This window comes from Crotalus tigris, unplaced genomic scaffold (genome assembly GCF_016545835.1).
Source record: "Crotalus tigris isolate CLP2741 ecotype Arizona unplaced genomic scaffold, ASM1654583v1 scf7180000017646.2482762, whole genome shotgun sequence".
Classification (NCBI taxonomy): domain Eukaryota; kingdom Metazoa; phylum Chordata; class Lepidosauria; order Squamata; family Viperidae; genus Crotalus; species Crotalus tigris.
In genome coordinates, this window is record NW_024096538.1 from 100074 (window position 1) to 124368 (window position 24295).

The 24295-nt window shown below is 39.5% G+C and overlaps 1 protein-coding gene across 2 annotated transcripts; it reads right to left on the reverse strand.

The window, feature by feature from the left end:
- Positions 1 to 2605: 2605 nt before the first annotated feature.
- On the reverse strand, positions 2606 to 17863 carry CREG1 (cellular repressor of E1A stimulated genes 1). Of its 2 annotated transcripts, XM_039335659.1 has the most exons (4): positions 17544 to 17859; positions 8468 to 8587; positions 6204 to 6391; positions 2606 to 3247 (listed from the first exon to the last, which is right to left on the reverse strand). In XM_039335659.1, coding segments are annotated over exons 1-4 (561 nt in total). In that variant the 5' UTR covers positions 17796 to 17859; the 3' UTR covers positions 2606 to 3246. The 2 variants fall into 2 exon arrangements, with proteins under 2 accessions (XP_039191593.1, XP_039191595.1); XM_039335661.1 differs by lacking the exon at positions 2606 to 3247 and having other exon boundaries at positions 6203 to 6391; positions 17544 to 17863.
- Between the last annotated feature and the right edge of the window lie 6432 nt (positions 17864 to 24295).

Genomic DNA, 24295 nt, shown 5'->3' on the forward strand with positions numbered 1-24295 from the left:
CTTTCATGCTGGCAGATGAGCTCTCCCAATCCCTTCATGTATAGTTGTACTTTCAGTCTCTACAACTTTAAATGTGTGGATTTCAATTCCCAGAATTCCCCAGCCAGCATGTAGATTGAGGAGACATCCTATAGCAGAGCTCCCAAGAACCCAACTTCTCCTTTCTCCACCTGCTTAGGACAGAGAAGAAACACTACAAAAGACAGTGTCTCCCATTTCCAGGCCTTCCAACTATCCCAGAGGGATAGTCTCCAAGATCCCTTGTACAGGAAAGAAAAAAAACCACGAGAGTTTTCTGGCAGCTGAACACAAGGGATTATAAAATGGACCATAAAACAAATTGCATGGATATGGTACTTAATGTCACTGGCTTACGTGTTCTCATAAGAAGTAGCATATCTCTGAAATTATTACACACTGAGAAACTGAGAAACATATCCCTTCGCCTGAGAAACATATCCACATGTGTTTTTCTGAGAGCTGTTTTGGTTGTGCCCACTTGGTGGCCACGCCCACTTGGTGGCTACACCCACTTGGTGGCCACACCCCTGGGGGTCACCACAACATGGGCAACTGTATTATGGGGTCACGGCATTAGAAAGGTTGAGAACCACTGGTTTAGGATACCAGACCCAAACATAAGTCCACCAGAGGTCATCTACAAATACCCAAGTGCTATAAATTACATCTTGGTGCTACAGCACAAATAGACTGGAAAGGTTCAAAGATCATTTGTTTCCTCCAAGGTGTTAGGACTGCAAACTGCTGCCTTCTCTACAACTTCCCTAAGAATGGAAAGAAAATAATGATTATAATTTACGACATTTACACTCTCAGCGACTCTGGGAAGTTGGACAGCATATGAGATAGAAGACTGAACAAAAATTGTTTAATCCCATTGCATCCAATAATGGCGTCTTGAATCACCATAGCACCTTCCTTGTCAATAAAAAGGAATTCACTATCTTGTATTCCTTCAAATTCTGCTATTATGTTACATTCTGGATACAACAGCAATATTTTGGTTTTTAAAATAACTATCCAAAATTGATAAAATATAATCAGTATTCAGAATTTAGAGAAATAAAAAATAATGCACTGAGATTTACATAAAGGTCACTCATACTAAATAGCTTCATTCATCAAACGAAACCATCGTTTGTTGAAGAGGCCCCAGTGGCTGGGTTTACCCATCAGGTAAGAGCATTAACTATGATTTTAAAACCTTGGCAGAGAGACGAAAGCAAAAGGAAACAAATTACATTACTATTTAGTGCTAGAGGTGAGCTTAATACCAGGTTCAAACTAATTGGAACAACATCTAGGTCAGAGGTGTCAAACTCAATTTCATTGAGGGCCGCATCAGCATTGCGATTGCCATTGGGGGGCTGGGTGGGTGTGGACAGGGTGGGTGTGGCCTACTGGGTGGGCGTGGATGGAGTGGGTCTGACCTACTGGGCGGGCATGGCCAGCTCTACATCGTTCGCGTCAAGGGTACCTGTGGAGGCCTGGGCAGGAGTGGGGCAGATCTGAGTGGCAGAAGGGGGTGGGACCAAGGCAAGTGCCAAGGCATGGTCCACTGGAGGAGTCTCACTGTTCCTCTCAAGCTCGTCAGCTTTGCACCTTGCTGCCTGCTGAAACTGGGCAGACTAGGGGCTAGATAGCATTGCACTTCTCATCAGATTTGCGCCACCCGGCTCAGCTCATGGCGCTATGAGGAGAGAGCCCCATTGCCTGCCGAAATCAGGCAGGCTGGTGGCTGGGTAGCATCGCTCTTCTTTTTGGATTCATACCACCCAGCTCAGCCTCTTGGTACTATGAGAGCGCCCCACTGCCTGCCGAAACCCCTCCCCCAGAGCCCATCAAGCCAGATAGGTGAAGTAGGCGAGGGCCATTTGCTGGCCACTTCCAGGCAATGGTGCATTTCTTCATTCCTCAAAAAGGTTGACACCTGCACCCAGGGGGCAGGGCTGACGCGGCAGGGGCTGGTTCCTTGCTGTTTCCAGATGGCCTTGTGGAGCTAAGACTGAATGCATTTCAGCATAGATGGCCACCAGAAAATTGTACATTGGCTCCCGGCCGGCCTGGGCCAGGGCCAAGGCAGAGGGGGCCATTCCCTCACTGTTTCCAGGATGACTTCGTGGGCCACATGAAACCACTTCGCGGGCCACATCTGCCCCCCAGGCCTTTTGTTTGACATGTCTGATCTAGGTATTGAACTATATATTATGAATATCCATTTTTAAGGGACTGGAAAGTTCTATTTTTAACAGTAAAATAGAAATATGGATGAGAAGTGCAGGATTTTTTTCACTTAGGCTAAGCTATTCATATATTATATCATATATCATATCATATCTTTATTATGGTCATAGACCAGCACATAGCCATTAAAATAAAAACATGTTCTAGTAGGCACAGCACACTAATACAAAGGTGATAGATTATGTAATCCATGGTAGCAATTTTTTTAAAAAAAAATAATGTTCATATTTCATTACCCTTTCTGTTGCTCTTGTAGGCAATTGAAGAAATTTTACAGAATTGCTATTGTCACATTTTGTTTAGCCTTCATTTTTCAAATCACATATCACTGACTAATTCACACATTTCATTACTTTTATTTAATAAATTTATTTAACCACCCATTTAGAAATGGAATTCTGGTTGGAGAAAAAAGATAATACATAATATACAATCAAATAAATCAATGGTGTATGGTGTACAATTGTTTTTATAGTTGATTCCAACAATAAAATTATCCAACAGGTGAGCAGAGACTGAATCCAAGATGCTGTTTACAAATTTCTAAATCAAGACAGTGCAGATGAATATATGAAAATGTTTGGTCACACCAAAGTTAAGTTTGCAATTATTTTTCTTCTCCCAAATTTTCCTTCTGTTTTATGAATACATCCTTCTTGCCCCAACTGAATTTTTATTTTTATAAACTTGCTGAAAAATAGTTAACTCTCTTTAAAAATCCAAGTCTTAAAGGCAAAATGAATTATGCAGGCTGTGCCAATTTGTGTTCATAGTATGAGATTTCTTGGCATTAATTTCAGACTTTTAAAAGCTGGTGGGGGGGGGGCTGCGCTCACAAAAGTGTATACAGCATAAAAAATCCATTAGGATTTGAAATGAATATGTAAATTTTGAGTTTTGCACAGTTCCCATAGTGTCCTTATCTTCTTGTTATGGAACTGAGAGGAGAGATGTTCAGTTGTATCCCAAAAAATGTTAATCCCTACAAAGGATAAACAAGAAAAATAGTTTAAATGATATTTTGGCACTATGAAGTAATCATTTTGGCACTTATTTTCAAAATTCTATGATAAAAGCAAAGCAGCTACAAGGCAGAGAAAAATTCCAGCATGAGATTTTGGAAAGCCACTATCAGCCAGACCAGACAATACCAGAATAAATGGCACGGTACAGAAACTTCATTATCTTTTATGCACATTGGGAAGTACTTATGCAAGTACACAATCTCATGTAATTCTATTTTGGCTATCAGCTATCTGTCATTTTGGGATAAGGCCTAGGATGTGACATATTATACAGTAGTCAATTTTGTCAAAAGTGAAAGGAACAAAAGAGTTTCATTTTGTTTTATTATTTTATTTATCTATCTAGTTTACACTGCCTCCCATTTTGCAAGAAGTGATGCTGGGTGGTACACAACTATCAGATGAAACAGCAAATGTAAAATATAAACATCCATATTAATAAATATCATAACAATCAAACATTCAAACCATAGGCAAAAGGAGGATAATAATGATACTCAACAAATGGAGCCGTCTAAGTCAGGACTTTTCAACCGGTGGTACGTGTACCACCTGTGGTACATTAATGAGTGACAGGTGGTACGCAGCCCTGCCTAGCCAAGTGTAGTGGGGGAGGGAAAGAGCCAGCGCAGGCAAGGACTTACTGTGAGAGAATCCTCTGGAGCTGCAGAGAAAGGAGGAGAAGGGAGCCGGAGACAGGAGAGGCTATAAAAGGAGGCAGTTGAGCGGGAGAGGGAGAGAGAAAAAAAGCAGCAGCTTTGGGGGGGGGAGGAGGAATCAGCTCTAGCTGCACCGAAGGGAAAGAAAAAGAAGGAGGAGGAGGAGGAGAAAGAGGACGAGGAGGAGGAGGACGAGGAGGAGGGTGGGAGAGGAGAGGAGAGAAGATCAAGATGGCCGGCCATGAGCTGATCTACAACTGCTGTGGCAGCCACCTGTGCTGGCAGCAGCAAACAGGCAAGAAATTCAGCGCAGGAGGGGTTACCCTCCACAAGGAATGAAAAAAGGCAGCAATGGCTGGAGGTGAGGCATGGGGGAGGGAGGGAGGGAGATGGAGAGTGGAAGGATTCTTATGTGCTTTTGTGACTTTGAAGTTCTGGGATTTGGCCAATGTGGGCTTTGTGTTCTTAAGGAGTGTTTGGCAATTTCTATTTGGCTGATGGCTATTGCTCTGCTATTGTTAAGTTTTGCTGCAAGGGATTTTGAAGTATTTTTCTTCTGAATGAATTTTGCCTGTAGCATTCCTTTACTTATGAATGGAGCCATTTGGGGAGGCTGCCTTAGCCAGTAGCCAACACTTATTACATTTTTTTTCCTTAAGTGTCGGCTGCGCTCCTTAACTTTGCTTTCTAGCCAGTAGCTAATTCTTAAAGGGGAATGTGCCTTTTTAAGCTAGTTCACTTAGCAGTTTGTCTTTTCTGTCTCTGGAGGCTTTTCCTTGTTTGATGAACATATGGAAGAGAAAAAATATGGGGGGGGGTTCAGAAGGAGATGGGCATGAGAAAGAGGGAGGCAGGGAAGGAGGGAGGGTGGGAAGTAAGTCCTGCCTTAGCACTTGGCCACCAGCAGCCCTGCCATTGACTTTGCTTGTCAAAAGGTTGCAAAAGGAGATCACGTGACCCTGGGACACTGTGGCCATCATAAATATGAATCAGTTGCCAAGCATCCAAATATAACTCACATGACCCTGGGCCTGCTGCAATGGTCATCAGTGTGAAAAATGGTCATAAGTCATTTCAGTGCAATTGCAACTTTGAACAGGTTTGGTGTTTTTTTTGGGGGGGGGTCATCAAGTTTTTGACACCTTGCTAGGTGGTACTCGAATATTGCCATATCCTAAAAGTGGTACAATCGGTGAAAAGGTTGAAAAGCCCTGGTCTAAGTAAGACTTCAGTTCCCTGACAGTCCCAGGCCTGATAATCAGTCTTGAGGGCCTTTTGGAATGTCAAAAGGGATCGAGCTAAATTAATTTCAAGCAGTGGGGGTGGGGAAAGGATGTTCCATAAGGCAAGCACTATGGCAGAGAAGACTCTGATTTAAGCAGGTAAAGCAGGGGTGTCAAACTCAATTTCATTGAGGGCCGCATCAGCATTGTGGTTGCCCTCGGGGGGCTGGGTGGGTGCAGCCAGGGTGGGTGCGGCCTACTGGGTGGGCATGGATGGAATGGGTGTGGCCTACTGGGTGGGTATGGCCAGCTCTACATCGTTCATGTCAAGGGTGCCTTGTGGGAGCCTGGGCAGGAGTGGGACAGATCTGAGGGTCTCTGGCAGAAGGGGGTGGTACCGGGGCAAGCGCCAAGGCATTTCATTCCTCACAAAGGGTGACATCTCCCCAGCATTCACCCAGCGGGCGGGGCCAACACAGCAGGGGCTGATTCCTCGCTGTTTCTAGACGGCCTTGTGGAGCTAAGATTGAATGCGTTTCAGCATAGATGGCCACCACAAAATTGTACATTGGCTCCCAGCTGGCCTGAGCCAGTGCCAAGGCAGTGGGGGCCGTTCCCTCACTGTTTCCAGGATGGCTTCGCGGGCCACATGAAACCATTTTGCGGGCCACATCTGGCCCCTGGGCCTTGTGTTTGACATGTCTGAGGTAAAGCATTTTAACCACAAACACATTCAAGCGATTTTGATAAAAAGAGAGAATTCAAGTTTGTACTATATATACGAACTCCAGAAGCGGTGAATGCTCCAACACTGGAAGTCTTTAAGAAGAGACTGGACAGCCATTTGTCCAAAATGGTATAGGATTTCCTGCCTGAGCAGGGGGTTGGACTAGATGACCTCCAAGACCTGTTCCAACTTTATTACTACTACTACTACTACTATTATTATTATTATTATTATTATTATGAATCATAAATCACAACTTCAAAAATATTACTTCAAAAGTAATATAACAAAACCGAGCACTTACTAGGGTACAGCATTAAAATAGTCTTCTGGGGTTATAGTTTTGATTCCACCAAAGAAGTCTAGAAGCCAGATGTTGATGATGTTCAGTTTGGCAAAAAACCAGTTATGCCCTTTAGGCCAAAATGCCATTTCAGGATGTCTGCTGAACAGTGCTGTCTTTGCAAAATCAGCTTCTGTATCATTCTGAACCTAAAAAAAGAGTTTTCAGCAACATAAAAGACAAAAAATTTGTTAACCATTATATTTTTCTGCAAGTCTTCTCAGGATAGGACTATCTAGGACATACCAGAACATACAGTTAGAATTTGAACAGCTGTCCAGACACAATCCAGTGGAATTGTTGACTTTGTCCTTAGAACTGCAGCCTAGCTAATAGTCTCACAACCAATAGCTAGAAAACTGTGTGTCCGATAAGTTGCACAAAAAAAGCAGCACACGCTGCTTTTGATTTGGTCCTGGTTACTGCTTGGATGACCTTGTAGTGGTTGGGAATTTTTAGGACTGGATGGTGGCTAAATTTGTTTTTAAAACTGTACTAAATCAATTTGTTATGACTTATCAGGTTAGGATACAAATCGGACCTGATAAAAGCTTATGTCAGGTAACAATGAGAAAAATTTGAGAAGAGCAGTGTGGCCTTGTGCAGAGTTTTGCTCTTCAGCAATCATTGAGAAATGTATGAAAATGAGAAGAAAGTTTAGCGTTCATTTGTTGATTTAGAGAAAGCATATGATAAAGTCAGTAGGATTTATTTACAGAATGTTTTATGTGAATATGGAGTTGAAGGTTAATTGTTGAATACAATATGATGGAGATAAAGATGTAGAACAAGTTGAATGCTTAATAAATGGTTTGACATTGAACACAGAGTAAGTCAAGGATGTGTACATGTACTCATATATTTATGGATATATGTATAAGGAATGTTTGTGATGAATATGAAGGAGGATTGGCTAACACTGTGAATGAAATTGTACTTTTGAATTCAAAGAGCCTCATATTTTTGTCTGAAAACTGAATGTATCACTGTAGTAGGTATACTGTATTTATTTGAAGCAATGAAGCGTATGGATCTGATAATTAATGCATTAAAGAGTAAGGTAGCTATTTTAGTAAATAGTAAATAGTTTCAGGTTTATATAAATAGTAAAAATATTGAGCAGATAGATGAATTTGTTTATTTTGATAGAATAAGATATGGAGGGCTATAATTAGTAGCATTGAAAGAGACTAGAATTAGTTGTATTTCTTTCTTTTTTTCCTTATTTCACATCTTTATTTCTTGGGGTCACTGTCTTTTACATTCTGCAATATGAAATAATGTCACAGGTACGGTATGTGCCACAGGTTGCCCACCCCAATTTCAAACACTGATGTCACTTGAACTATAATACTATAGACCAGTGTTTCTCAACCTTGACAATTTTAAGGCATGTGGACTTCAACTCTCAGAATTCCACAGCCAGCATTGCTGGCTGTGGAATTCTGGGAGTTGAAGTCCACATGCCTTAAAATTGTCAAGGTTGAGAAACACTGCTATAGACAATTTCTTTGGAATAATTCCTACTAAACTCAACAGAACTTGATTCTCACCCTGTCTACTACCACCTGGTTCCTTGAATAAACTCTAAAATGCAAAGCTCCAAATGAAGATTAAAACAATATTGTTTTATATGGTGTTTATTTGTATAGTTATGCTGTAGATGTTTTATTGTATTTTTATGAACATGTTGAAACTGTCAAAAGTCTCTCTTCTGACAGCAGCAAGCACATGCCTACATAAACATGTTTTGCCACAATAAAAATGAATAAACCTGTTGTATAAATTTTTGTAGGCCAAAGGCATCACCTTGCCAACTGGGAAGAAGAAAACAAATCCTCACTGAAATCCCAAAACTAAAGAGCATATCCTTTTTAGCAATACTTTAATCACTTACTCAGTAGTTTGCCACATAATTCACAAACTATATGAGATGATTCAGTTCCAGTAGCAGAGTCCCGTACATGAGGAAAGTAGCTTGGTAAGACAATGCACTGTCCTGTGTGGCTATTCCTCATCACAAATTAAGAAAGTCCCTTCATTACACCAGGGACTTTCTTAATTTGAATTAATTCTTAATTCAAATATTTATATGTTAAATATGTAGGCTCAGGAGACCAGAGATTAACACCAAAGTTTAAAACACACTATTATGAACACTATTTTCTAATTCCGAGCTAGTATTTACATCTGTAGTCTTGTTACCAGCACAAATATTGGTTTACCTTCTCAACTACGCCATAGAATATCACGTGGGCACATAGAGGATTTTGAGGATCATAACCTTGCTTCTTGCAATAAGAGGTCTGTGCCAAGGACATAGTTAGGGAGGCATTTGCATTCACCTGAAATACAAGAGGTAAACTGGATTCAATCAAAGTTCCAGTCCATTGAGTAAAATAATGCATAAAAGACAATTTGACATAAATATTCTTGTCTAAGGTAATGTACCTAAAAACACTTGAATTTGCTTGTTTCATTTTCTATTCAGTGCAAAAGTTTAAAAATCACATGAAGTTGATTCAGCCTTTTCTATAGGCACAAGACTGAATTGTGACCTCTTGAAATATTCAAACAAATTTATTTTGGGGAAAAAGTGAAGTTATAAAAGCACATGATTTAAATATAAGCATTTTACATTTCTTGCTTCAATATTAACTTAGATTACTAAGTTCCAAGAATTTGCTGATTCATGACTGAGTATATTATCTGTGGAAAATGTCTCCAGCTGTCATCTGTATTGCTGGAGATAAAAAGTGGCACTTTTTCAGATACTGTCCTTCCAAATGAGGAAAGGACAAGTTAATCACATGGTCCAATAAGCACCATGGAATTATCAAAAACATTTTTAGAAATACAACCCACACAGTGGTGGGATTCAGCCGGTTCACATTAGTTCAGCAGAACTGGTACCTAATTTTTTATTGCTCAGGCCCAGAATGGACTTCCGGAAGCGGCATCCACAAAGAGAACTGGTTGTTCACATATTTGAATCCCACCACTGAACCCACAGCATTGAAAGGTTTCTTTAGGATCTTCCTATTTTATAACACCACACAGCAGAATGCTACATTTTTCTTTTTTCAGAGAAAGAACTTTATAACCATCTCTAATAGTTCATATCTGGCAAATTGTACATTGATGACAGGGTAATCAATGAGCTCTGATTTCAAGAACAGAGTTCCAAAATGTACAAGCCTGTCCCACATGAAGCACTTTTATTGGAATCATCTAAAATGTCACAAATAAGCAAAATGTTTTCAAGACCTCTAGAATTCTATCTTTCTTACTATCTATGAAAAAAATGAGTGCATAAAGTTCAGATATAAATAAGCTAACAAATGCTAAACAACTTTTAGAAGAGCTTGTGATATTCACTCAAGTTTCTAATGAGCAAGAAGTCACTGGACCCTAAATGTGAGTTGTACTGTATACAATAAATAAATGAGTAAGTGGAGTATTCATTATCAAGACTTTTAAAAAGCATTATCCAACTCAAACAAACATAGTAGAAGGTCATGTTATTTATAGAACTTTGTTTTGTTAAGTACTTAGTACAGAAGTTGACAATATACAGCTTACTTGTTTAGACATGCTTTGCTTGAGAATTTAAGATTTTCACAGTTTTACAAGCTTAACTTTAAGTCGCTAATTATATATTTGCAACGAACAAAATATGTACAAATGCTAGACTAGAAAGCATTTCAGAGATATGGCTGAGGTCCCAAACAGGAGTGGATATTTTCAAAATCTGAATTCAGGTCTAGCAACATACAGATTAAGGCTGTCACAACTTCCTGCATACTTCAGAAGGGAAGAAAAGGCATTCCATGAAGTTCAAAGTTAAAGAGGGTAGAAATGTTTGTGGCATAACCCTCATCAAGTTATAGTAATCTATCATTAGAGGGTTTTTTTCTTCATTGCCAATCAGAAGCAGGCATTGAAAACATGCACTAGAACAGAGGTCCCCAACCTTTTGGGCACCAGGGACCGGTTATGTGGAGAGAGGTTTTTCTATGGACTGCAGGGGGCATTGTTTTGTGTGCTGCCTGCATCCTGTGGATGGGGCTTTCCTTGTTTGGACGGACCGGTTGCTGGCATGCTGCAGCCTGGTATTGGCCCAGGGACTGGGGACTGGGGACCCTTGCACCAGAAAACACTGGCAACAATACTTATTACCACTCTATTAAAGAAATATGGAACCAACTGTAAACTATGTAAGATAATTATAAATATATCATCATGAAAAATCTCTCTCTCTCTCTCTCTCTCTTCCCATTTTTCCATACAATGAAAGACCAATTGAAAAAACAAAAAACAGAAAAAATGGGAAAAAAAGGAAAAGAGAAAAGAATTAAAGTTAAAATAGCTTCCTACTTTCTCTTCTACAGATACTGTAGATACAATTTTATAATTCCTCCTTCCTCTGAGATAGTGTATAGGTTTCTTCAGTTCCTTATATAGTCCAACTCTAGCTTAAACTTCAAACATACTGTAAATCAACATTTCATTTCTTCACTTTCTGTAAAAAGTCCATATAAGATTTCCAGTCTTTCAAAATAATTGGCTTCATTTCAAATCAGTTATTAGGTAACTATCAGATTAGTCTGAACTACTACAACAGTGGTTCTCAACCTGTGGGTCAGGACCCCATTTGGGGTCAAACGACCATTTCACGGGGGTCTCCAAACAAGGCTGTCCGCCATTTTTCCCCCTTTTCTTTGGCCACGCCCCTGGCACCTGGTGATGTATAAGTGGTTGGGGGTCACCACAACATGGGGAACTGTATTATGGGGTCGCGGCATTAGAAAGGTTGAGAACCACTGTACTACAACCTGGTGTCAGTGTTCAATAAACTGAAAGACTGCATTTTAATTTGATTTGAATCTATAGCAGACAAGATATCTGTGTTTTTAACAAATACATAGAAGTGTGAGACCTTTATCACCCCAGAAATCAGATTTAAAACAGTCCTGCTGAATTCTGCCTTCAGTAGACAGAAATTCTATCCTGTACTATGATATATTTCTTTTCAAGTAACAGTTACAGCCAGAAGGCTTCATCTACTACCTGTATTGTGTCATATGGATATAACAGAAACATCATTCAATCAAAATAAACCCAAGTAGCAGCAGTAAAAGGTACAGTGAGGTATCTCTTTAGTTGTTCCTGCTGGAAAAGCAATTACATCCTGTTAAGATGACACAGCATTTTTAGGCTAGTCCAGATGACATTTTTCTAGGCATCTGCATGACAGATTCTCCTACTACACAGTATCAGTTATGAATAAATACTGATACATTGCAAACTACATATAACTTCATATCCTTTACCCCCTTCAAAAATCAGGTTTATTTGTTGGTCTTCTGCACCCCAGCAGCAGCTGAAAATCGTATACATCCTATTGAGTTAGTTTTCTCATTGGAAACTGCTTGCCACATCCCTACTTCCCAGATCACATTTTAGTCCAGGTGGGAAAAAGTTCACAATGCAATCAGACTAGCATACATTTTTCTCAGGATTTGCAGCCAAGTCTCAACTAGTAGACTTCTTAAGAGTTACAACCATGTTTTTTAAAATTGATCTGCATCTGTTACCCAAAAATCAATTTTCCTTTGCAACTATCCCCTCAGAAAAGACGTTTTGCAAATCATAGATATGGAGGTGTCTAAATGTATCCACTGAATCACTTGCAACTGAATGTGAGTTTGCCATAGATTCATCTAACTATCTTTAAGTATTATTTATTTCCCCATGAATCGTAACAATTTCTATTCATTTGACTGATATTCCCTTGAAGACAATTTAATATTTAATTATCAATATTCAAAGTACAGAGAGGTTCAGTTCAGTTCAAGTTAATTCAAAAGTAGTGATGAGGCAGAGAACATTCTGCCTATGGGAGCAATCACCCCAGAATCATTGTGGGATTTTTCCCATCCCATAATTCTTAAGAGTACTGTGACAGAGCACTGCTAATGCAATTTATTTTAAAACCTGACACAGACCAGTTAATAGCTGTGAATGTATTTCATTATCAAGAAAACATAGATGGGCAAAGATACTGTAATTCATTCTTTTGTCCTATTGTGATGTGGGGAACCACGTCTCTTGCTAAAAATTGTAGTTGACTCAATTTTTAAAAATCAAGTTTAATAAATCCAATTTAATAAACCCAATTTATTAATATTTATCAATGTTATAAAAGCAGAAATTGTGGAGGATTTCATTCCTTTTTTCAGGGAAAAATATTCTTAAAGTAAAAAGAATAAAATAAATCAAGCTTGCCCTATATAGGCTTGTACTTACTTTTTCAGGTTAAGTAAAAATTATTGAGAAAGAGGAAGTTCTCCAAACAGGTATGTTTTCAATACCTCTTTTAATCTTTGGTTCCTATGAAATTTCATCTCTTTATTACACTTGGAGCCTTCCTTTATGGTTCTATGTTTTAATTACTTGGACTAAGGCAAGCATAGATATTATGATATATCACTTACATATCTATTAGTGTATGTAAGTATTTGGTATAATAATAATAATAACAACAATAAAGTTGGAAGGGACCTTGGAGGTCATCTAGCCCAACCGCCTGCTCAGGCAGGAAACCCTATACCATTTCAGACAAATGGCTGTCCAGTCCCTTCTTAAAAACTTCCAGTACTGGAACATTCACCGCTTCTGGAGGCAGATTGTTCCACTGGTTAATTGTTCTGTCAGGAAGTTTCTCCTTAGTTCTAGGTTGCTTCTCTCCTTGATTAGTTTCCATCTGTTGCTTCTTGTCCTGCCTTCAGGCGCTTTGGAAAATAGCTTGACTCCCTCTTCCCTGAGATATTGGAACACTGCTATCATGTCCTCCCTCTTCCTTGTCTTCATTAAACTAGACATATCCAATTCCAGCAACCGTTCCTTATATGTTTTAGCCTCCAGTCCCCTAATCATCTTTGTTGCTCTTCTCTGTACTCTTTCTAGAGTCTCAACATCTTTTTACATCATGGTGACCAAAACTGGATGCAGTATGTCAAGTGTGGCCTTACCAAGGTATTGTATAGTGGTATTAATACTTCACGTGATCTTGATTCTATCCCTCTGTTAATGCAGCCTAGCAGTGTGTTGGATTTTTTGGCAACCGCAGCACACTGTTGGCTCATGTTACTACTATTGAGCAAGGTACCCCCTATACTATACCTGTACATTTGGTTTTTCTTGCCTAAATATAGAACCTTACTTTTTTCACCATTGAATTTCATTTTGTTAGATAGCGCCTCTAGATCCTCCTGTATTTTAAGCCTGTCTTCTGGAATTTTGGCTATTCCTGCCAGCTTGGTGTCATCTGCAAATTTGATGAGTTCCCCATCTATCCCCTCGTCCAAATCGTTGATGAAGATGCTGAAGAGCACTGGGTCCAGAACAGAGCCCTGGGGCACCCCACTACACACTTCCCTCCAAGTAGATGCAGTTCTATTGAGGACCACTCGCTGAGTACGACCGGTCAGCCAGCTACGGATCCATCTGGTGGTGATTCTGTCTATCCCACATTTTTCTATCTTATCAAGTAGTAGGTTGTGATCTACTTTATCAAATGGTTTACTGAAGTCCAAGTAAATTATATCCACAGCATTCCTCTGATCCACTAATTTTGTCACTTGGTCAAAGAATGCAATAAGATTTGTCTGGCATGATCTGTTTTTGACTAACCTATGTTGGCTTTTAGTAATGACTGTGTTTGCTGCTAGATATTTGCTGATTCATTGTTTATCTTTTCCAGAATCTTCCCAGGTATTGAGGTCAGGCTGATAAGTCTATAATTTCCTGGATCCATTTTTCTCCCTTTTTTTTGAAGATGGGAACTACATCAGCTCTTTTCTGGTTCTCTGGTAGTTCCCCAGTGCTCCAGGATCTTTGAAAAATATAGTTCAGTGGTTCTGAGATCACATCTGCCAGTTCCTTGAGAACCTTGGGGTGTAATCCATCTGGTCCTGGTGATTTGAACTCATCTAGGCTGGACAGGTGCTCACTTACCATTTTCTTGCCTATCTTAATTTGTGTTTCTATTCTGTTTTTTATGGCACTATTTTTGATAGGTTGGTCTGTTTTTTCCCTTTGTGTAAAGACAGATGCAAAAAAACTAGTTAAATAGTTCTGCTTTCTCCCTATTGCTTGTCATCTTCTTGCCACTTTCCCCCACTAATGGACCAATCATTTCCTTCACTTTTTTCTTGTTTTTTACATGTTGAAGGAAGCTTTTTTTGTTATTTTTTTTACTTTTGTCACAAGCCTTAGTTCATTTTGAGCCTTAGCTTTCCTCACTTCATCTTTGCAGGCTCGGGCTATTTGCTGATATTCTGCCTTAGTTATGTGCCCCTCTTTCCACTTTTTATAATTGTCCTTTTTGTCTTTCAATTTATCAGAGGGTTCTTTATAAAGCCATGCTGGTTTCTTTTGAGAGCTGTTATTTTTCTTCTTTGCTGGTATTGTTCTAGACTGGGCTTTTATTATCTCACTTTTCAAAATTTCCCAAGCTTCTTGAGTTGTTTTCCCCTTGAGGATTCTCATCCATGGAATCCTTCCCAAGCCCTCTCTAAATTTATTGAAATTAGCTCTCTTAAAGTCCAAGACTCTAGTTTGATTGTGTTCTATTTGCTTGTGCTTCCATAATGTTGAATTCCAATATTGCATGATCACTTCCTCCCTAGGTTCCTGTGGCTTCAACTCCTTCTGTCATTTTATCTCTGTTGGTGAGAATTAGATCCAATATGGCTAATCCCCTAGTTCCCTTCTCTACTTTTTGGGAGACAAAGTTGTCTGCTAGGTTTGTCAGGAATCTGTTTGCTCTTCCGCTTGGTGCAGAGTTTGTCTCCCAGTTGATGTCAAGGTAATTAAAGTCCCCCATTACTATTGTGATGTGCTTCCTACATACTTTAGTTAGCTGATTAGCAAGAAGTTCATCTATTTCCTCTGTTGGTTGGGTGGCCTATAGTATACACCTATGGCAATGTCATTTCCCCCCCCCTTTTATATTGACCCAAATGAATTCAAGACAGTTTTCATGATTGTTGTGTTCTATTTCTATAGAGATGTAGTTATTTCTTATATAGAGAGCAACTCCACCTCCTCTTTTATTTGGTCTGTTTCTTTTAAATAATTTAAATCTCTCTATCCATGTGTTCCATTTGTGGATTTCATCCCACATTTCATCCCACATTTCTGTAATGGCAACAATATCATATCCGTCTCATTAACCTGAATTTCTAGTTCACCCTGTTTACTGTTCATACTCTGTGCATTGGTCCTTTATGACTGACCCTGTGTTTACTTCCTATATAACCTGTGTGGTGCCTGAGTTTCCCTATTTTTTTACCACCTATTTGGTTAGTGCACTTTGTGTGGCACTCGCTATTAAATGCTTGATTTTGCTTGACAGCAAGGTTTGATAATAGTTTATTAAATATATATATTACCTGACTCCAGTGTCTCTCATTTATTCAAATATACTGATCACAGCAGTAAATTAAAAAAATGCACCTACACTTAAGTATAATATGGCTTGACATCTATATTTAAGCACATGCCTACACTTCCAGTTACACTATTATTTTAGTAGATAATGAAAGACAAAGAAGAATGGATAAGAGTGAGGCCAAAAAAATGGAAATAAACTCATCAGAGTTTTGAGCTACCAAGAAAGAACTGAAAGAAACTCTAGAGAATGGCTTGTCGAATGTAAGATAAAAGACTCTAGTAACAGCTAGCTAAGTCCCTTACAGATTGACAATTTCCCATACTAGGTCAAAAGAATGGGCCAGTTAAGGTTATCATTTTAAACAATCTTTTTTGGAAGTGTACTTGAAATCCTATCCCCAGGTTCTGTAAGAAATATGATTGGCGAAAACCTAATGGTGTGAACGTTCAGCTTATATGTGTGTACAAATTATCCTATCACAGAAACATTGATCTTCTTTCTAATCCTGTTTAAGCATCGACATCCCTAAAACTTCACTGCTTGGAAGCAGAACGTGTATTTTTAATACTCAGTCATGATAATAGTAACAATGACCCCTCTCTACACAAACATCACAGTAGCTGTCTTTATTCACATATTGCATTAATAATTAAATGAATCCACACCTTATTATAATATATAAAGTGACTTCTGTGGTCTAATATAATGCACAAATCTACTTATTACAAGTCACTCAAAAACACTGCTTAAAAATATGGCTTAGCATAATTGGAGCGCTATGGTAGTTGACTAAATATTGAATGCAAGATGAAAGTATATGCTATTGACTTTAATACATAGTAAAACTATTGCTTCAGGTTTTCCAATTATATTTCTATTTTGTACAGCCTAAAATTCAGTCTGTTTTATTGTGATCAATTATAATTCCTTTTCACAAATCTTACCCATATTTGTACACTTTTTCATAATATCTTTGCATTTGTCCAATTTAAAAATTTAGAATTTCCATCAGAATCTGCTGTTTATCGTACAGGATAAAATACACCAGATCATCTTTATTTTGTTCTGTAAGACAACTAGCCATTTTGAGAAAATAGGCGTTGCTACTTAAATTGAAGGAAAAATTATTGCCACTACAATAATTACATTCCATTCCAGACTCCAATATGAAAAAGTGAAACAAAATCCCATCCAGTTTTTCATACTATATCTAACTTAGCCTTAAGCCAGAGAGCTGGTATGGAATTCCTGCTCATCTTGGGGATTGGATTATTATTGTCAAATCTTTACATCGTAATTCTCATGCCAAAAGGCTTGTTAGCTAAACCACAGAAGCACATACAGTATGTACTAAATGGAACATTCAGGACATCATATAAAAATCTGTTATTTTATGCTGAAAAATAATTCATGACTCTTTTTGCATCATCCTTTTCAAAAGGTCAATACATACATATGGAACCGTCTTTAAAACTATGTTCTCATAACCACAGAAAACAACATGATTAATGTGACCACAACTCATCATAGCTTAATCTCAAAAGTGGAGAGCATACCTGCAATACAGAGGAAAATCTAGTTCTGAAAAAAAAACCAAACCGGGTACATTTAAATCATTTTTGGTAACCTGATGAGTCTAATCTTCCTCATAAGTTAGTTATTAGTGCAAATTTCCCTAAAAACTGACCGAAAATGCTGACGGTGGAATCTGAATTTTCTTCTTTTACGACCATGCCGGGCCACACATTAGAACCTCAAAACGCAGAGACCTTTCCCCAAACCAGCCGGGCACTGCCTTCAAAGGCAACGTACCCAGGACGAAGCTGTCGGCCACCGCTCACCTTCAAGTCATGCACTGAGATTTCCAGCTCCGTCAGGTACATATAAGGGACCCCACTACCTTTTCCCACCGGCCCATCGCTGACGGAAAACACGTTGGCGAAGGGCTGGCCCCGCATCGGAGGATCCTGCGTGGAGATCGTGGCCAGCGCGCCCCAGTCACACACATGGGCCACGAAGCGGGCGACCCGGGCCGTCTCCTGGTGCGGGGGAATTGCAGTCACTCCCGCCAGCAACCATACGAGCCGCCACATCTTACGTCCTTCACAGATACTTTTGGAAAAGATCCCTTAGGACTGATAGAGAAATTGGGCACTTAAAAAGCTAGGCAGTCCCGCCCTCCTTCACCGCATCCAATAATGTAGCTGCCTGCTCCCGAAAGTTCACATGAAAGGAGGGTTGCTCAGATTTTCATCCAATGGCAGATCAGATTATCCCCTTTTTAACCAGTAAGACCTAACTAATGGCGGAAAACATTGTGGGCATAGCTACATGTTGTGGGCGGGATTATATTGCTGTCCACCAATGATAATACGCCTTAAACTTGAGTAAACGAAACATGTGGGTAGGTAAATAAGGAGGAAGAGATATAAAGTATTTTTCCCGTTTGACAGGATTTATAAGTGTCTTCGCAGAGCTATATGGTTGTATGGTTTAGCATGCTGACAAGTACAAGTAATTAACAAACTAAAATGGCTATGTTTTAATGACATTGCTGTATAACCTAGCCAATTGATGTTAGCCTGTGTGCTATATGAACAGGTTGTGTAATTTATGATTCAATGAACTGCTAATCAGCTAATCATAAGTATTAACATAAATAAAACCATTCTAAGGCAAAATGCATAACCTGGTTTATCTGATTCACACAAAACATGAGGGGAAAGTGGTATGTTTGGTTTGTGCCTACCTACTATAACTTTTAAATATAGTTCATTGGTACATTTGTGGAATTCAGCCTAGCAAAAAAGATTAATTAGAATATTTTTGATAACTTCCATAGTGGAAAAATAAAACAAATAAAAGTGAAAAAAATGCCGTTTAAAACTAAAGCATTTGTCTGAAGTGTAATAGTGAGTGCTATTTAGAGTATATCAGTGGATAATAAAATATACTGGAATATACATCTGTGTAACACCTATTTTGTGTTAGAACTGCTTAGTACTTTGATGGAGAACATCAGAGATTCCAAGGCTAATGGTGAAACTATCTTCAGGAGGTTTGTTCTAACATTGCCAAGAAACTACATGGATTCAATTATCAAATCTTTAGGGTTTTTTGTTTTTGTTTTAAAAATAACCTTCCAAAGACTTATTTGTAGCTTGGGGCATTGAATTTTGAGGTCAGAAAACAAGCTGATTACACTGTAGTCTTAGTATCAATAAATCCTATTGATTTTGGAGTGGGTTCTATTCCTAGGAAAGGGATCAACTGTATGAATTTAATTTCCAGTGGTTGTGCTGAATAAATCCCCCCATTGTTCTTTTCTTTTTTTTAGATAAGCATATGTGTATCAGGAGGCAAGAAAACATCCTAAAATAGTTTGAGACTGTAGACTAAATGGAAGCCCACTGATCATGGAAAACTCTGTCTTTCAAGAATAAGATGACAAGCAATGAAAATTGAGCCAATTATCAGTTCTTTACAAGTAGGGCCATTCCACTTGTTTTTCCCTCCTCTCTGTTCCTGTTGTATTATCTCTACAGACGAGGGGTGTCAAACTCAATTTCATTGAGGACCACATCAGCATTGTGGTTGCTCTCAGGGGGGGTGAGTATGGCCAGGGTGGGTATGGCCTACTGGCTGGATGTGATAGGTGGGCATAGCCTACTGGATGAGTGTGGTCAACTCAATGTCGCTTGTGTCAGGGGCTCCCATGAGGGCCTGGGCAGGACTGGGATGGATCTGAGGGTCTCTGGCGGAGGGGGTGGGTGGGACCGGGGCTAGCACCAGGGCATGGTCCACTGGAGGAGCCTCACCATTCCTCTCAGACCATGCAGAGGGGCTCTGGACAGTGGTGCAGGCTGCTTGGAGCCCTGGGCAACGGAGGTCAAGCACCCAGCCCAGACCCTCAAGTTCCTGCAGCACTGGGACCCCACAGCCCTGCCTAGCGCAGCCCCACTTCCCTGAGGGGGCACCCAGCTGCACTTACCTCCTCCTCAAGACTGCTGCTGCTGTGCTCACTCTCCTTGGCCAGGTTGCTCATGGTGGTGCAGGAGGGCAAAGTGTGTGAGTCTCCATCCCTACCCTCCTTCCTTCCCTTCCGCCCTCATTCTCATTCCCATCTCCTTCCTTCTCTTCCTTCCTGTTTCCCTCCCTCCCCACCTCCCTCTTTCTCATTCCCATTTCCTTCCTTCCTTCCTTCCTTCCTTCCTTCCTTCCTTCCTTCCTTCCTTCCTTCCTTCCTTCCTTCCTTCCTTCCTCCATGCTACCCGGCAGATAGGACCCGGCCTATGGGACGAAAGACAGGGAGATGGGAGTGCATGGTGGCACAAGCTGAGCATTGGCAGAGGCTGGCTCCCAGTCACCCTGTCTGCCATGTGATAGGGCCGGAGAAGGGAACGCAGTATTCATGCCACATGCAGAGCCACAGCCTAGAACTGCTGGTGGCCACCAACATGTGAGCCACCCCGTCAAGAATGGCTGCACCTCGAGCCCTGGGCCGTGAGGCTGACAGAACTCCATAGCCCGAGTGAGGAGAGAAGACGCCCATCAAAGTGGGACCAGGCGTGGTGAATGTGGCCCAGCAAAGCAGAGACAGATAAGAAGAGGAGAGCCCAGCAAAGCGGGCATAACTTGGTGTGACAGGGCAAGGCGGGGTGAGGCAAATGAGCTGCTGCTACTGCTGCACACCGCCAGCCCCCGAGCGCTCACTGTTTCCTGTGCGTGTGCTGGTGGTTCTCCCAGCTGGGTTGGGGTGGCCTGGGGCCTGGGTTTGTTAAATGATAACTCGAGTCAGACATCACCCTAAGCTATAAAAAGTGAAGGCAATGATTTCTTATCCTTCTTGTGGGCTGCTAAAGAAAAGACAAACTTTACAATGTCACTAGAGGGATAAAATAGGTACTCAATTATTATTTGATCCTTAAACTGCCAATGGAAAATTTGCTGGAAGGATGATAAGAAAGGAGAGCTGATGGAATGGAAGATAAAGTCATTAACAGAATTGTGGGGAACCAGAGAAGAATATCAACGGGCTAGCTCTTCTAAAAGCATTTTAACCAAATTGTTTTTCTTGTTCCAAATAATATATATAAAAATAGAGGAAGAATTTTTTGATGACCTAACTGCACTAACTTGGAAAATAGTTGCAAAGAAAGAAAGCTAGAGTAAGCTTGAAGGAAATAGAAGCTTTGACCTATTAGAGAGGATGCTATATTATTGATTAGAGGGTTGAATACGGTTAAGAATAGATTGTTAGAAATAGAAGTATTATTATAACTAGACAGTTAGGATTTGTAATCAGAATATTATATCTTGGTATGAATAGGGAAATAAGAATATGTTAAGAACTTTGAATAAGAGATTCTTTGGGTTGCCCAAATATAACTTTTTTTGGATACTTTGAACATGAATGGGGAATTAAAATTGGGGGGGGGGAAGCAAAAATAGGAAATGGATTAATATGTGGAAATTGAATACAAATGCAATTAAGATATGCTTTGGCTAGGAAAGATATTTTAAATTGATATTATTGATATGATTAGAAAAATGTAATAAATGTTGATACGCAATTGTATGTTTTCTAACAATAATAAGAATTGTATTTGCCTAATGCGAAAAATTGTTATACCAGAAGAAGAGAGGATATATTGGCAGGTATAACATTGGACTTAGTTGGAAAAACATATGTGCATCACCGAATTATTAATGGACTCAGTCACCACATTGTTTATGGAGCACTTGTTTGTGAAAATAGAAAATCAATAAAATATTTATATAAAAAAAGAAAATTTGCTGGAAGTACAATATGGGACATCCCAAATCTTCCATAGCATGCTTGGGAAGGCATTCTGGTTTGCCTGTCCATGCCATAAGTCATAGTTATAAATTACAGTGGCTGTGTGAATACCACATGTTAAGCCCAAACCAGTCAAACTACGTTCTTGCTTTATAGTGTAGTGTGTATTCTCTGTTTTCTGCTGTCCCAAAGGACAACAGTGAACTTAATGAACTTGAGTGACCTAACTGCAAAAATAATTCAACAGTAAACATGATTTTCTGCAGATCTAAAGAATTCTAGAAAATGATCAGACAAGCAGTCATCACTAAGAGGCATGAATTTTCCTGCCTCGTGCAGGGGTTTGTACTAAATGGCTTATGAAATCTTAACAAATTTTTGATTCTGTAAAATTGGCCATCATTTAAATCAATTAGTTTAAATTAATTAAATTAAATAATAGATCTTGTTTTAACATCTATTAATAGCTTCTCATTTTTTAAAAAAAATTGTGATCGGATTTTTACTTTTCTGGAGCGATGCTCCATTATTAGATATTATATTATTAGATTAGGTAGTAGGTATGTCAAAACCACTGTACATATTTTCATCAGCAATATTTCCTAATAACTTTATCTTGCATAATCTCTTCCACTCCACTATCACAAGAGGGTGCTATTTCCATAGTTTGGATTTCGAAAAGGCAGAGTTGATACAGAATACTGTATGCTGAATAATTGTGGTATACAATACCTGACAAGTTTTACCTGGCTTCCCATTAGAAAAGTACTTGCAGGGGGGGAACAGGAGAGGAAAGAGTTAGTTACTTTCCATGAGAGGAACAAAGTCAGTGACCAGAAGAAGAAAAAATGAACTGAAAAGTTAAATAAATACAAAATTTCAAAGACCTTCTATTCTGTGTCACTGTTGAACAATTATCTGTGGTTAAGGACCACATTTTCCCTGTTACTGAATAATAGACATACATATCCATTAATCAGAGATTGTATAAATGATCATGGAATTGCCCCCACCCCTACCCTTCCCACTCAGACAATGTGAATCTAATAGGAAGATTTTTGAAAGAAAAGTTTTGAGCGTTTCGGGGTTACTGTTAAAACTTTATTATGACCAAAAATAGCAGAGCAAAAAAAAACATAACCTTTAAAACCAGGTATATGGTATTGCTGCTTTCAAATATTTAAGGAATCCACATTAAAGGATTCATATCTACCAAACAAAATATTTGGTAGAGTATGATGTGTGAGTATGATAAGACATCCTTCCTGATAATCCCTGCAAAGGGCAGAACAGTGGTCCATGATGTTTCACCTTCTTCACCTGGGTATTCCCTTTTCAGTATAGTGGAGAGTAAATATCTACACGCACCTAACATTTATTACATTTTCTTTCTTTTTCACTTCAATTCACGTATTTTATATTGGGTTTCCTCTATTATCTTTTCTACTTTTCAAGCAGTTCTAAGCTTTCTTGAGCAACATTTAAAGCCAAATGAAACTTTGAAATAAAATAAACTACAACACATCTATTTTTCTTAGAGAAATAGAAATGTACATTTACCCTTCTATAGGTGATATAGATTTCATGGCCATTGCACAATATATGCTTACATTGCCTACCAAAGTTACTCTGCTGTGACTAATCCTGTGTCCTGAAGGATGCCAACCCTATCTGACTAATCTCTTTCTGCTGTCCAGATATCAGTCCTTTAATGGAAAACCAAGCTTCTCTCTGGATAATCTGTTTCCCTTGTGAGTTGAGCCAGTCCAGCCCTGGAGTGTGACAGCAATATTCCATCTAGACAACATCTGTCTTCTTTCATATACTATTGTTCTTGTCCTGGTCTTAATACTCCATTATGCAATATAGCTGTAGATTGTTACTGTATCTGTGCCATATCCATTGGATGAATTATTTGATGTTTGGTGTTTCCATCTTTCCACCTGCCCATCTTTTACTTGAGTTTTTCTTGTTGTTGTTGTTGCTAATTGCGAAGTCATGTCCGACCCATCGCGACCCCATGGACAACGTTCCTCCAGGTCTTCCTGTCCTCTACCATCTTCTGGAGTCCATTTAAGTTCACACCTACTGCTTCAGTGACTCCATCCAGCCATCTCATTCTCTGTCGTTCCCTTCTTCTATTGCCTCAATCTTTCCCAACATTAGGCTCTTCTCCAGTGAATCCTTCCTTCTCATTAGGTGGCCAAAGTACTTGAGTTTCAACTTCAGGATCTGGCCTTCTAAAGAGCAGTCGGGGTTGATCTCTTCTAGGACTGACCGGTTTGAACGCCTCGCAGTCCAAGGGACTCGCAGGAGTCTTCTCCAGCACCATAATTCAAAGGCCTCAATTCTTTTGCGCTCAGCCTTTCTTATGGTCCAACTTTCACAGCCATACATTGCAACTGGAAAAACCATGGCCTGGACTATACGCACTTTTGTTGGCAGGGTGATGTCTCTGCTTTTTAGAATGCTGTCTAGATTTGCCATAGCTTTCCTCCCCAGGAGCAAGCGTCTTTTAATTTCTTGGCTGCAGTCCCCATCTGAGCTGATCTTGGAGCCCAGAAAAATAAAATCTGTCACTACCTCCATTTCTTCCCCATCTATTTGCCAGGAATTGAGAGGGCCGGATGCCATGATTTTGGTTTTTTTAATGTTAAAGTTTTTCTTATCTAATATAAAACTTGTCTGTTTCTCCCACAATCAGTGTTTTAGATTTTTTTTCCCCTAGAAATGCTGTAGCAGAGATTTATAAATTCTTTAAGTGTCAATTGATTAATATCTATGCCTGTCTGA

Bases quoted from the DNA above. Each gene is read 5' to 3' on its own strand.
- CREG1 (XM_039335659.1), bottom strand. From the start codon at position 17,795: ATGTGGCGGCTCGTATGGTTGCTGGCGGGAGTGACTGCAATTCCCCCG. The intron at 8,588-17,543 runs GTGAGCGGTGGC...CTTGTATTTCAG, and splicing joins TCTCAGTGCATGACTTGAAG to GTGAATGCAAATGCCTCCCT. The intron at 6,392-8,467 runs GTAAACCAATAT...CTCTTTTTTTAG, and splicing joins TCTATGGCGTAGTTGAGAAG to GTTCAGAATGATACAGAAGC.